The sequence below is a fragment of the Lonchura striata genome, chromosome 2, assembly GCF_046129695.1.
Source record: "Lonchura striata isolate bLonStr1 chromosome 2, bLonStr1.mat, whole genome shotgun sequence".
In the NCBI taxonomy this organism is placed as follows: Eukaryota; Metazoa; Chordata; class Aves; order Passeriformes; family Estrildidae; genus Lonchura; species Lonchura striata.
The window spans coordinates 103,160,162-103,173,694 of NC_134604.1; the positions used below are offsets into that span (position 1 = coordinate 103,160,162).

At 42.9% G+C, this 13,533-nt stretch overlaps 1 protein-coding gene and 1 long non-coding RNA gene across 2 annotated transcripts in view; one reads left to right on the plus strand and one right to left on the minus strand.

The window, feature by feature from the left end:
- The window catches only part of LOC144245954 (uncharacterized), a 37,169-nt gene extending 31,289 nt beyond the window's left edge, over positions 1–5,880 (minus strand). The window contains exon 1 of the long non-coding RNA XR_013339529.1: positions 5,856–5,880. This is a non-coding gene — a long non-coding RNA (uncharacterized LOC144245954). The remainder of the gene's footprint in view (positions 1–5,855) is intronic.
- Positions 1–13,533, plus strand: part of PHEX (phosphate regulating endopeptidase X-linked) — a 97,843-nt gene that overhangs the window by 64,262 nt on the left and 20,048 nt on the right. Inside the window, exon 15 of the mRNA XM_021552941.3 lies at positions 6,290–6,348. Coding sequence (XP_021408616.2) covers positions 6,290–6,348 — 59 coding nt within the window. The remainder of the gene's footprint in view (positions 1–6,289; positions 6,349–13,533) is intronic.

Consider the following 13,533-nt stretch of genomic DNA (forward strand, 5'->3'; position numbering starts at 1 on the left):
GGCAGCCCCTGACTGCAGGGCTGTCATCTGAGAGCTGTCCCATGGCTGTGCTTCAAAAATGAAGTGGCCCTCTACGAGATGGAACATCTCATGCCTGTCTTTACCTTCTTATTCCCAGGACTACATAATAGCCAGCCCCTCACCAACTTTGTAGCTCTTTTCTTGTCACCCCTCAGCACATTCAGGCCTGGGGGATGCCAGCTGGATTTCTGGTCCCTTCCCTTTGTTAACACAGCTATTTGCTCTGCCTTCTGCAGGGCTGGAGGAACTCTCCACCTGAGCCCCGGCAGGGAGGGATAATCGGGGCTCCTGCTGGGATATTATTCTGTCTCTGCAACTGTTCAGTGGTAGAAAAGGGCAATGAAAGTGGTGTCACTCTGCCTGCTGAGGGACACCAAGGCACAGTCATTGCTGCCACCAGTAATTTTTTTAAAAATTATTTAAATAAACCAATAACTCTCACTCACCAGTCTAAGGCATGTCAAATCTGGCCTCAAAAATATCAGCCACTTTTTAGCTACTTCCCACTTTTAAATCATCATACTCCACTTCTTTCTGATACTTTTGCCTTGTTTTTTTTCTCTCATTTTTGTGTTTTTCTTTTTTAAACTTTTACATTTCATATAACTCCACAGAATTTTTGATGAAGCTTGGTGTTGTGTTAATAACTAATTACCCTTGGGTTTTTGTTTCTGTTTGCTTCATTTCTTCTTTTGCCTAGTTTAGTAGCTTTTAGCATAACATTTATATTTTGAGATAGATATTATAAGATCACCAAAGTTGTGGACCAAAAGGTGAAATAAGAAAATTAGTGTTTAAGGAAATAAAATAAAAGTTGCTAAAATAATATTACATCCAAAATGTAAAACACTATATTCTTTTAGCAAATGGTCCATTTTTCTCAATAATTATTTCAAACTGGAATCACTTTCCTCAGCTAAATATGAAATTAAAATGATAGTTCAATTGAAGCACCAGGGAAAGACCATCAGGGGATGGACAGAAAAGATGGGAGATACAAGACAAACCAGTTGGATAAAACAAGGGGCAATATGAATAACAAAGTGGAAAAGAATAGTTTTGGAAATTCAACAGTTTTTAATTTAAAAAAAAGAAAAGAAAAAAAAACCCCAAATCAGGAATAATTAGCAAAAAATCTTTATTCTTTCTTCTATTCCCTGCATCCTTGGCATTTATCTGCCTGTCAGGAGAAGGGAGCATGGAGGAACTCAGATGAGCTCCTCCCTGCTCAGGGCATGGGTGAGGGGCCACACCCAACCCCACTGGTGCCAGAGAGCTGTGACAAGGCACAGGGGAGCTGTGACAAGGCACTGGGGAGCTGTGACAAGGCACAGGGGTGTGGAGCTGCCTCTTCTGCCACTCCTGGGGCCAGGCTCCCCGAGGACACCACAGCTCTGGGAGGTGTCACTTGTGCTCAACACCAGCCTTGGGTGCCAGCTGCAGCCTCACAGCTGGCTGGGGAGGTGACTGTCACCATCACAGCTGGCTCTAGCCAACAAGAAAAAAAGTGCTCAGGTATCAGCAGAGAGAAAAATGAAAGGGATTTGTGCAGGAGCTGAGGAATGGGGTGCACACACCAGCACAGGTTAGGCTGAGAGGGCTCAGTGGAGAGGCTGTAAGCAGCAGTGTGGGAGGATGGGCACCAGGTGTGGAGACAATCATTGTAAGCCAGGTGAGATACAGCTGGAGCAGAGGAAAGTGAAAGGCAGTACAGGGGGAAGTGATGGCCATGGGGAAGGGAAAAATGAAGGAGAGTCAGGGTTTTAGTTGCATTTGCCTATCCATCCATGGAGTCATACACATTCATACATAGAAATTTAAGTGTGTGTGTATACAAACACATGCCTGCACCTTTTAATCAGAGATAGGATCTGTCCTTCTTAACACTGATATTATACTTGCATTTAACAAAGCATCAGAGGACCTCTTGGCCACACCACTTCATTATTATTCATCTTTCTCCTTTGAAGTCAGCATATAATCTAAGACTTTTAGACCTGGCCAAATTTTTCTCCACTTTTCACTGGGGATGTAGATGTCTGGTATCCTGATAAGAGGATACAAAGGAAGGATGCTATAAGAGGATTCTGGGGTCTCCTCCAGAACCCATCCCTTTTTTCTGGATCACACACTATTGTGTGTTAGCCCTGGCTCTTGGTTTGTCACAAGGGAGGGTACCTCTGAGAGGTTCTGGGTTGGATACCTCTAAGGATGGTGTAAAAGCTCCTGCAAAAAAGGTAAAAACAGACATCAAAACCACTGGGCAGGCTGTTGTCTGTTGGAGAGGCACTGCTGGAAATTGTGTGGCTGGGATCTTCCCTGGAGAGGAGAGGCTGGAAAGGAACCTCCTGGAGCCTTTGCCTGGTCTTTGAACCTCTTTTTAAGCAGCAAATGTGGCACTGAAGGCTGGACCCAGCCTTATCATTCTAGTTCCTTGCCTATTCCTAAGGGAGATGGATGGTAACCTGGCCTGGGTCAATAATCTGCTTCTACATGGGAAAATATATTAAAGAAACTAACAAGGAAAAGAGAAAATACAATTTTGAAAGTCACTTTGAAGGTTGCCCCTCATTCAGAAGTTTTTCTTTTTAGTGTTTTCTTTGGAAGACATTTTACAGCTTCCAGAAACTTTGAACAGCTTATCCCTTCTAACCAGCTTGCCTTTGTACATTTAGAAGTTCATTTGCTATGTTTATATGATTATTAATTTTTTATTTCTTACTTTGAGTGTTGACCAGCAAACCAAATGATTTCTTCCAACTCAAAAAGCTGAGAATCAATTTGCAAATTCAATTTATGCTTTACAGAGAAGTAAATAAACAAATAAGATTTTTCTGTGTTGTTAATATTTCCAACCATCCCTGTTCATGAATGGCAATGTAGCACACTATACTCTTAACACAGAAAGAAAATACCAGAGGAAATTTCAGCCTCAAGAACATAGACTAAGGGAGTTTCTGCCCCACTTGCTATCTCATTGTATGTTTCAAATTTTATTTCTACAAGAGAAATCTCAACCTTACAAGTGTCAATTCTGCAGAATTAGATTTTGACTGCTGCAGTACCAGATAGGTAATACTACATCATTCAAAACTATCCCTTTTTCACAAACTTATAGCAAATGAAAACAGTGTAAACAGTTCTAGAATTTTTTTTTTATTTACTTTGTAATTAATAAGAGTTTGGAAATTGTAATGTCTTTCTTTTTTTCTATCCTTCTGTAGATAAAGCACACAGAAATTGTCACCAGACCTAGATTAAATTCTCAGGGACTCTGACTTCAAACAGGAATGGGAGAGTTATTTCTAAATTTGCTTCACCTTAAAATTTAACAGTAACAGCTATTTATTACACACCTTCATGTTGTAATTTGGTCTGTTATTAGTTAAGAACGGTCCCTGAAGGTTCAGTCATTTCAAGGAGCTCACTTGCATGAGCTCACTTGAAAGAACATGGCAGATGAGAAATGAAGTTGTTCTGCTAGCCTGGATGGAAGCAGTCTTGGTTATTGCTACTCTTTTGTGGAAAAAAGATTTCCTAAATCTTTTTGAGAGGGCTCAGAATGGTACAACAAAATGCTGGAATAGAAATATGCTTCTTTCTCTGCTTGTTACTAGAGAACGCTTAATACAATAGTCTGCTTGTTACTAGAGAACTCTCATTCTTCCTGACTCCTCAGTATAGCTGCTAAGTGTCCTCTTCCTAACTGCTTAAAAGCATAATGAATTCCATACAGGGTCATTCTTGAGGCCTTGTTATGGAGGAGCAATTTGGAAAGAACTGAGTCCAGTTTTACAGTGGGAAAATCAAGGCTGCTCTCAGCCTTGGGCTCATGCTAAGCTCAGCAAACAGGATGGGCTCTGCAATTCTGGTGGCAGATCATGAGAAAAGCAGCAGCCTCGGGACAGGGATGCTGTGATCTATCTTCCCCTGCAAGCTCCAAGTCTATGAGCTCATGGCTATGAAAATATGGCCAGAGGATGTGTGAAGTCCTCCCTCAGTAGATGTGGACCAAATGTTGCCAGCATTCAGTGCTGCTCTTGGGCAGAGTGAGGTGTTCCTGTGGGGACAAGTGCCTGAATCACCACCTCCTCACCCAGGAAAACAAGTGCAGACTTGTGCTGTTAGAGAGCTGTCTCTGGTCAGTGAAGAGCTCTTTGCTGCTGCTTGCGGTGTTCCTCTTTGCAGCTAGCAGTGGTAAGCCCCCACAGAGCATGGAGAGAAGAGCCACAGCACATTAATCTGTTTTGAAATATCTCTTATGCATCTCAGGCCCTTGATCCTTTGACTGGAAATAAAAGGCTGAGAGGAATTTGCAGAAAGGGAACATTTTCTGTCCCAGAAGCCTTTTTCATGCTTCAAAATTGCTGTTTGAGAACAGAAAGGCCATTGTAAGCAGAACAAGCCAAGAGGATGAGGTGCAAGTCACAACACTATGTGTCTTTGCTCAAGTTTACAGTAAAATATAAATTGAAGTTTTGACTTTTTTAGATGGGCTTTCTCCTTATCAATAAAGGAACAGTCCTCCAGATTTACAGCTAAGCCTGGAGTGCAGGTTCCAAGGCATAAACGGCAGGCTTGCATCCTTCAAAACAGTTCAGCTGATTGCTACTGTGAACAAACATGAAATTGAAATGTAGTTAATTAAGCTCCTCATTTTTTTTCCCTCACCATATACATTCTTTCTTCAATTTTCCATTATCTCACTACATTACCTCTAACATTTAATCTCCTTATTATGAAGAAAGCAGAAAACAGACCAGAAAACAGCCTCCCCTGCTCCTCCCCTTCACAATCTCCTAATAAACAAAACAGGGAGAGTTATCTCTGACAATTACAGCCTGTAATGTAATGGATGGTTAAAATATGTACATGACATCACTCTTAGCCTTTATTTATTAGTTTTTCTAGTTGATGTATTGCAAAATAAGCTGCTTAGCTTGGAGAATAAAATAAGCAGTTAAATTTATTGATAAAAGACAAAATGCTGCCATTTTTGAACTCTACACTTTGTTACATGGTTTAAGTAAGGACATTAGTTGTCAGAAAAACAGTCAGGATCTGCAGATGACTCTTTTATTAATGGGGCTATTTAAAAGCATGAACTGTGTGTACATTGTCACTGATATCACACATTTTCCATATTCTGAAAGATCTTCCTTTGGAAAGATCTTACTCAATGTTTTGCAGCTTCTTTCTCTTCTCTTTAAAAGAAATTTTCCAAAACAATTACATTGCATTCACATGGCTTTATAAAACTTTTGAGTATTATTTTACAAATGATATCAGGATGTTCCTGTTTGAACATTTACTAGAGTTTCTTCTAAGTTATTATGAACTAACTACTAATTATCATAATCTTTATTTCTTTAACCTAATTTCTCCCTTATCAAAACACAAAGTTAAATCTTGGGCTCACTGAACTCAGGGTTTCGTCTGAGGGAATTTGGATCTTGCCGAAGTCAGTCAAGATTTTCCATTCATATGGTTGAAGCTACTGTCAATATGACAAAATGAGCTTAGGCTAAGGAGATTCATTTGCTATTCATAGAATCATAGAATATCCTGAGTGGGAAGAGACTCACAAGGATCATTAAAGTCCAACTCCTATTCAAATCTAGGTTTTTTTTCCAGTATATATGAGAAATCAAACTATGAGAAGAAATGCCTGGCAAGAGGTCTGTTTGTTTGGGATGGTCATGTTCACTGCATAGGGTACAGAACATGAAGATGTTTATTTTGCATTTACATTCCCAGAAATTATCTGTTTATGTTGCTGGCATAATCCTAATTTTTCAAGTAGTTGTTCAGCAATGCCTCTAAAGCCACTTTACCTGTTTCAAAATGCTCTCCTCTAATTCCAACACAGAGTTCCTCCACACATTTGAAAAACACACAGTAGAGTTTTCACGGCTGCTGTCTGTGTTGCAGCCTCTTCTGGGTGAATTTTGTGTCATCAGCATGGCTGGCCTCACAAGCACAATGGTCACTTAAAAATTAAACAGATCACATGAAAGGAACAGTAAGAATTGCTCCTGTTGGCCATTTATTGACTGTATGCAGTTAAAGTAATTAAACAATAGATTTCAATGTTCTAGAAAGTGTAGGTAGCATGTACTGAAATGGAGAAATACTTAAATTTTAATGTATCTTAAGTCCTTAATGTTTTTACTTCCTTCTACTGAGTTCAATTTTTATCTTTGCTCCTTTGATTCATAAAGGTGAATGTCAATGTACTGACAGACAATTTCTTTTGCTCTTGCTACAGGTGGTTTACAAGCCCAACTACTGTAAATGCTTTTTATAGTGCATCTACCAACCAGATCAGTGAGTATCTTCCTTCTGAGTCTCCTCATAAAGTGCTTGTTTGGGAATGTATGCATCAAGCTTCAGATAACAGCTGTACCTGGTGTGTTGTTTGTGACTGAAAATTAAAAGTTCAAACCTGGTAATTCAGCTGTGAGACTTCAGTGTGTATGTGTGTGTTTTTGCACTCTGTCCATTGTGAATGATAGCTTAAATCACTTTTGTTTTCTGTAGCAAAATGGTGTACGAACATCTCCATAAATACAGAGTGATAGCAGTTCTGTCCTCTAGTATTGACAGATATGTAATAATAAATGTGACTAGAGAAGACTGTGATATAGACTATAAAACATACGAAGTTGTATCCAGTGGATTTGTTCAATACCTTCAAGGACAAGGAGTAATATCTGTAGTTAACTGAAAATTCTTACCTGCATGTGAAGTGCTATCTGTGTGATTCTAATTTCTGTTACTGGTTACTTTTAGACAGCATATATTCTAGTGTGGAAAAAAAATAAGGTAAAAGAGCTGAGTTTTTCAATTATGTGTTCCTAGTTTGGATGTTCATTTCTGTTTGCCTTAATGGGGCTTTGAATTGAAATTTTCTAAAATTCTATACCAGGCTTTAGAATTCTATACCAGTCTGTGTGCAACAGTTTTACCTTTATCCTGGCAATTCTCTTTGCTCTTATTAGCCCTGAATGTTAAAGTTGCTTTCTTTTTCTGTGCTGTTAGGGTCTGTAAAGTGGCTGCCACCACTTCTGTGGTCTCAGTCCCCAGAGTCAGGACCTCAAAAATTGCTGAGTGATTCCCCCTTTTTCTCCTGAATTTCTTTTGGACACAGAGAGAAAGGCACAAAGATAATGTATCACACTGAAGAAGGTACAGCAGAGGACTGGTAATTTAAGTCTGCTTATATTTGCTTCTACCAATTTCTGTAAACAGTTTTGCCTTCAAACCACTCGCTTAAATTTTTTTGTGTCTAAGTGATCTCATTTGTAAAGCATGTATATTAATTAGGCAGTTCTTTTGATTAAAATTAGTGCTAGATTTAAATAGTTCTGCCTTAATTAGAGGACTGTCATCATTAGGCGGACACATTTTTGTTGATCATCAGAGGGAGCACTTGGATGAGGTGGTCACAAGTCTGAGGTACCCCTGAAGCATTACAGCTGCTCTTCCTCCAGCCACCGCTGCTGCTTGAAAGGTTTTATGTGAGTGGAGAGGAAGCCTGCTCAGAGAAAAACGAGAGACATTGCTGTTATACCCTCTTTAATACTGGGTTCTTTCAAATTTTAGCAGTGCTCAGCTGTCCCAGAATCTCTGCCATGGCACGCTAGAGAAAACTGAGATGAGAGGCTGGAGCCACTGAAAACTTTACATTCACTGTGTCTAAAAGAGTCAGGAGGCAGAGAGTTGTCAAACATAACCCATCAGTCATGGGTGTAGGGGTGATTTTATTTTCTACCATAACTGCTGACCTCTTCTCGCAAGTGACCTGGAAGTTTGGACAGTGCCACTCACTCCCAGTCATTTTTAGGACATTTTTCAAAGAGGAAAAGGATTTAGGTGGCTCTGAACAAAGTCCTCTCATACCTGAGAGAGAAGTACAAATGTAATCATGTCCCAAAAATGATGTGCAACAGGAGGAGGACTCGGAGAAAGGCACAGTACTGTCTGTCACTGCTGGCTGGTTTGTTTTTATGGGTCAAGAGGCCCTGTGTGATGTGGGAGGAACATTCTCTGGTAGAAGTTGCTGATAAACATTTGACACATCACTACTGATTTCCCATTAATGCTGGTGGGGAAGAGCTGCTACCTTACTGCTTTGCAGCTGTGTTTTCAGTAGTAATCTGTACAAAGTTCTGGGGGCTGCTCACATGACTCAAGAACTGTGACATTTTTAAAGCCTAGTTAAATAACAGGAAAAAAGCTCTAGAAACCAGAATAATTTAAGAATAAGAATTATGTTTGAACTCTAGCAAGTTAGATGTAAAATTGTGATAAAGCAAGCCCAGAAATATTTAGAGGACCAAATTTCTAGGAGCGTAAGAACTAATACTTCAAACCTTTTTGTCAAATTCACTGAGAGAGGAGAGTCTCTAAGGAATAAAAATAAGCTAATTCTTTGTGTTGAAAGAGTTTGGAAACTTCTGATTCTGGAGCTTTTGCTTGTGAGAGGTTAGTCCCAGAAATTGTTTAAAATTTAGTGTCAATAGAAGGGACTTTAGAAGAAATTCATACAAGGAACTGTGACAAATACAAGCACCCAGGTATTTTAAAGGAACTTAGACAAAAATTTTCCAAACAACCAGCTTTGGTGTATAGCCTATGGCTTATAGTGGCCTCCACAGAAAGAATAGTTGTGACAAGTATCAAATCCTATATTTCAAAAGACAATTCAGAGGGATCTGTATAACAAACCATCTTAGCATTTATATGAAGAAATCTGGTTGTGACCACAACATATTGAATAGAGAGAATGAATAAGCATATGATACAACAATGAAGAGTGCACATGAGACTGTGAATGCTTTTTGATTTTTCTTTTAGAAAAAAATCATGCTTTCTTAATCTACTAGAGTTTTTTTTGTTGTTGTTTTTTAATTTAGAAAGCAAGTAAGTATGCTTGATATGATCATATATACTTTTTTTCCATAGAACACTTTTGATGAGGTTCTTTCTCAATCCTAATAACCTGAAAGTTGTCATGGGACAAGTGAGGTCCTTTCATAAATCAATGACTGATTAGAGATGATAAAAAAAGGAAGTAGGAACCAATTACTTGTTGGCAAATAGCTGGTGGGGTGTGCTGTGAGGATCTGTGCTACTCACTGCATTAGCAGATGAACTGAAAAGAGGGTGTTCTGTTCTGTACAAAAGAACAGAGGGATATAAACCCAGTTCAGGAGGACAGTTCCCACTGCTGCTGGCTGCTGGAAGGTAGGAATATGTGCTAGCAGAAGAATTACCTCACAGGTAATTCTGCCTGAAACTCTTTTCCTTCATATCTACAACTGATCACTCCTGTAAATGAGTGATTGAACCAGATATCCTCTCCATCTGCTTGAGTTGCTCTTCAGTGAGCAAACTGGATTTTAATGTCTAATAAGGTCCATCTATTTCTGCTCTTTATAAGTGAGTTTACTAAGAAGAATTTGAGAAATAAGAATTTTCAAATGCATAATAGAATTTGATCATGGAAAGTAGTTTCTATGTGAATTGGAAAATCCCTGGTTCCAAAATTTGATTCTAAAAATTAGTTTGGAAATGGAAATATACTGTGTCACGATATCAACAAAACTACAGCAACTCCAAACTTCATTAGTCACTGGAAGCTTCTTTAAAAAGTTAAGAGAAAAAGAAACATCAGTGCCTTGACCCGTGGATTCTGAATAGGAGCAATCATCAGGTGCCTGCAGAAGGGAAGGGAAATGTGGATGTCCTGAGCACTTCTGAGCTTTAGGCAGATGCTTTTGCTTTCTGTGTTGAGAGCACACGGAGGTCTCTGACACTCCTGATGGAAGGATCACAAATGCTTATCTCTCTGTAATCTGTAAAACTGACATAAATATTGGACTATCCATGCAAGTCCATGTGATATATATACATACACAGGCAGGATGTTAGTGTTCTTAACTTGACTGCTCGGTTACTTGGAAGCAAAGGTCTTGTTTCACTAAAAGAAAAATTAATAGAGAATAGAAACTAGATTATTTAAAAAAATATTAGATTTGTGAGAATTTAGCAAATTTTGCATATGCTGTAGATGTACCAAATTTTGATGTCTTTTAGTGCAAACACTTTTGTGTTTGGTGTTGCTTTGTTTCATTTTCAGTACTAAACTATTGATAGTTTGAATGATGAATGAATCTGTAAGTATCTCCAAAGGAGAAATAAGTAGCTGCACCAAGGTGAGATGTGCTGCAAAGAGCAGAGTTAAAAAAGATGTTGCATATAATTTATCTTAATATTATACAAGTTTACTCCTGATGTTCTCTGTATATGAGTTTTATTTATTTATTTCCTCTCTTTCCATAATTCAAAATGTCTTAGAGGAACCACCGTGCATGTTTATAATGGTTATTAATAATTTTTTAATCCTAGTTTGGATAATTTTTCAATTTTCTGTACATTTGCTTGCCAATTTACCCTTTAATTATAGGTACTTAACAAAGACAACAGGTATGTGTCATTGCCTTTAGAGTCTCAAAATGTATCTAAGTACACTTCATATCATCTAAGCAGCATGAATACTATCTTTTTAATTATCATAATTGGAACACCAAAAACAATTTCTAACGGATTAGTTTATTTTAATGTGCTCTAGAGCAGTCAGCAAATATGTGCTTAAAATAGACACAAGTGAGGATCAAAGTGTGCTAGAATATTTCTGTTCAAGAAAAGGTTTTATTTCATTACAGCACTAAAATATTGGCCTTTGAATATGTTAAGGATAAAAGGGAACTGTTCATCAGACATTTGGTGTGTTTAGGTTTTTTTTTCAAAGTGTAAATATGTATGCCTCTAGAATATATAAAAATAGTCACATTTGTGGGCTGTGAACAGTAATGAAAGGGAGATTTACAGTGAACTGAGGCAAATATAAGCAATGCACTCATGAGGTGTAAGCTTGAATAGATGTACTGGATAATTAATCTTGATATTATCTCTGCAAGTTTATATCCATGCTCCTTCTAAGTCATTTGTGCTGTTACTGCAGTTCTCTAGTGAAAGTCAAGAGGCCTCTTTTGAGAGAGGCCTCAACACATGTTACAGGAAGCAGATATGATCTACAACAGAATTTAAAAATTGCATTCAAATTAGCATCCACAGAGAAAGCCAGAGATGAGAGCTCATATTAGCCAATAAGTATCATCTTTACAGGAAGCATCACGCAGATGTTGACGCTGGCAGCTCACTGATGCTGGGGTTGCAAGGGAGAACTCTCATCTTGCCAGAAGCCAGGGAAGTGCTGGCAAACAGCACCTGGTGCCTGGCCAGGGCAGGATGAGGGGAATGTGCACAGGGCATTTTCTCTTCCCTTAAGAACTGGACTGTTGCAGAGGATAGATAGATACGATTGTTATTTTAGCTAGCCGGATGTCACTTCTACCCTTGGATGAATCATGGAGTGAAATGGACTCTTCCATCCCACCCCGCAAGAGATTGTGGTTCATCCCGCACCTCTGTACCTGCCCCTGAAGCATCGGAGTCTGTAACCCCATTGGCCCATGCCTTGTCCCAGCCCACCTAGGAACCCCTGAAAAGGGGGCTCCGAGCGGCCATCCGGCCTCTTGGCCCTCTCCTCTCTTGGATTTCCTCCCTCTCTTGGCCCTCTCCTCTCTTGGCCCTCTCCTCCCCTCTTGGACTTCTTCCCTCTCTTGGACTCCCTTCCTCCCTGGGGCTTCCCCTCTCCTAAACCCTCTGTTTCTCTCTCCCCTCCCCCGTCCTCCTAAGCCCAGCCACGTGCTACGCCTGAGAGCACGAGGCCTGGGCATCCCTGAATTCTCCAATAAACCTCTTCCCCCAAGAGCAAGCTTCAGAGATCTCTGCCTCCCTACACCCCAACCGTGCAAGAGGAGCATAATCATCCCTCAACTGGCGCCCAACGTGAAAGAAAAAGGAACCCACGAATCTCGACACCTCCATGCACGGTAATTACCTGTGATAGCCTCCTCTTCGCTCTGAGCACAGGCTGTCGTTGCTAAGCAACGTAGAAGCCTTATCTCTTTAAAGATTTGCCGAGGCAATTTACCCTCGAGCACCATAGGCCGTTAGTAGCGGGCTTTTGGAGCTCTTGGGACTGCCCGACAAGGAGCCGTGAGCTGGTGGCACGTGGCCACGTTAAGAGAGCGCACCGAGCACAGCCTAGCACTGCCTGCGCTGGAAGCCCCGAGGGGGGAGGTCTGAAGGTCCCGAGCACGGAAAAGCCGTCCGGAGAGACGCCCGGAGCTCTGAGGGGACCTGTGCAGAGTCCTGAGGAGAGGATCTCTGCTTTTGCGAATTTGAGGTGAGCTACACAGGTCTAAAATATGGGACAATCCCACTCTACCCAAGATAGAGATCTCTATAAACAATTGAACCATCTGTTACGTAGTCATAATAGTACTTTGCCTAAGAAAGAGTTAAAATCCCTTTTGGAATGGGTCCTGCCCCACTTCCCTCATACTGGTCGATCAGCCGCCTTTACCAAAGAATTCTGGGACTCAGTAGGTGATAAGCTTTTTATTGAGATTTCCAGGAGACACGCCGTTGCTTGCGACCTACTCCCAGCTTTTAGAGCTGTGGCCGAACTGTTCGTTCCTCGAGAGCCGGTCCCGGCCATGTGGCCGGCCCGCGCGGCTGCTGACGGCGGCGCCGCGATCCCCTTCCGCCCCGCCCCTCCCCCTCCCGCCGCGGCCCCGGCCGCAACCGCCGCAGCCGCCCCCCTGAGTGGCGCGGTTCCCGCCGCCCCGGCCCCTGCGACCCCCCACCCAACCCCCGCGCCGCGCCGCCGGGCGCCGGCCCCCGCGGCCGCTCCCACCCCTGCCGCTTTCACCGCGACCGCGAGCCCACCCCCAACCGCCGCGGCTGCGCTGGCCCCCGCGACCACCCCCCGCACCCCCCCGATCCCCGCGCCGCGCCGCCTGCCGCCGGGCTCGGCGGCCCCCGCCGCGGCCGCTCCCGCCCCTCCCACCTCCGCCGCGACCTCACCCCCCACCGCCGCGATCAGCCCCGGCCCCGCCCCGCCCCCCGCGGCCGCCGCTCCTGTCCCGGCCCCCGCTGCCGCCCCGCCCCCCCTACTGGCCGCGGGGCTCGTGCCCGCCCCGGCTCCCCCCGAAACCCCCCTAGCAGCGGCTGTTGCTACTTTCGTTAGCTCCTTACAAAGCGCCTTCGCCGCGTTTCTACAAACGCTCGATCCGGCGATCACCGCCGCCGCTGCCTTGCCGCCGCTGCCCGCGCCGGGAGGGCGCTTGGCCACGCCCCCAATCCCGGACGTGCGGCAGGAAGCACCGGGAAGCCCGGTGCGCCCACCCCAGCCCGAGCCCCGGCCGTGGGGGGACACCCCGGGTCCCCGCGCCGCGACCCCGCCACCCCCCGCCCCCCGCAAACCCCCCCGCGGAACGTGCCCATCGTCAGCATGCTCCGGCGGGGCGGCAGACGCGGCCGCCATCTTTGTTCGGCCGGCGGACCACGTGGTGCGCCCCGCGCATGCGCAGTTCG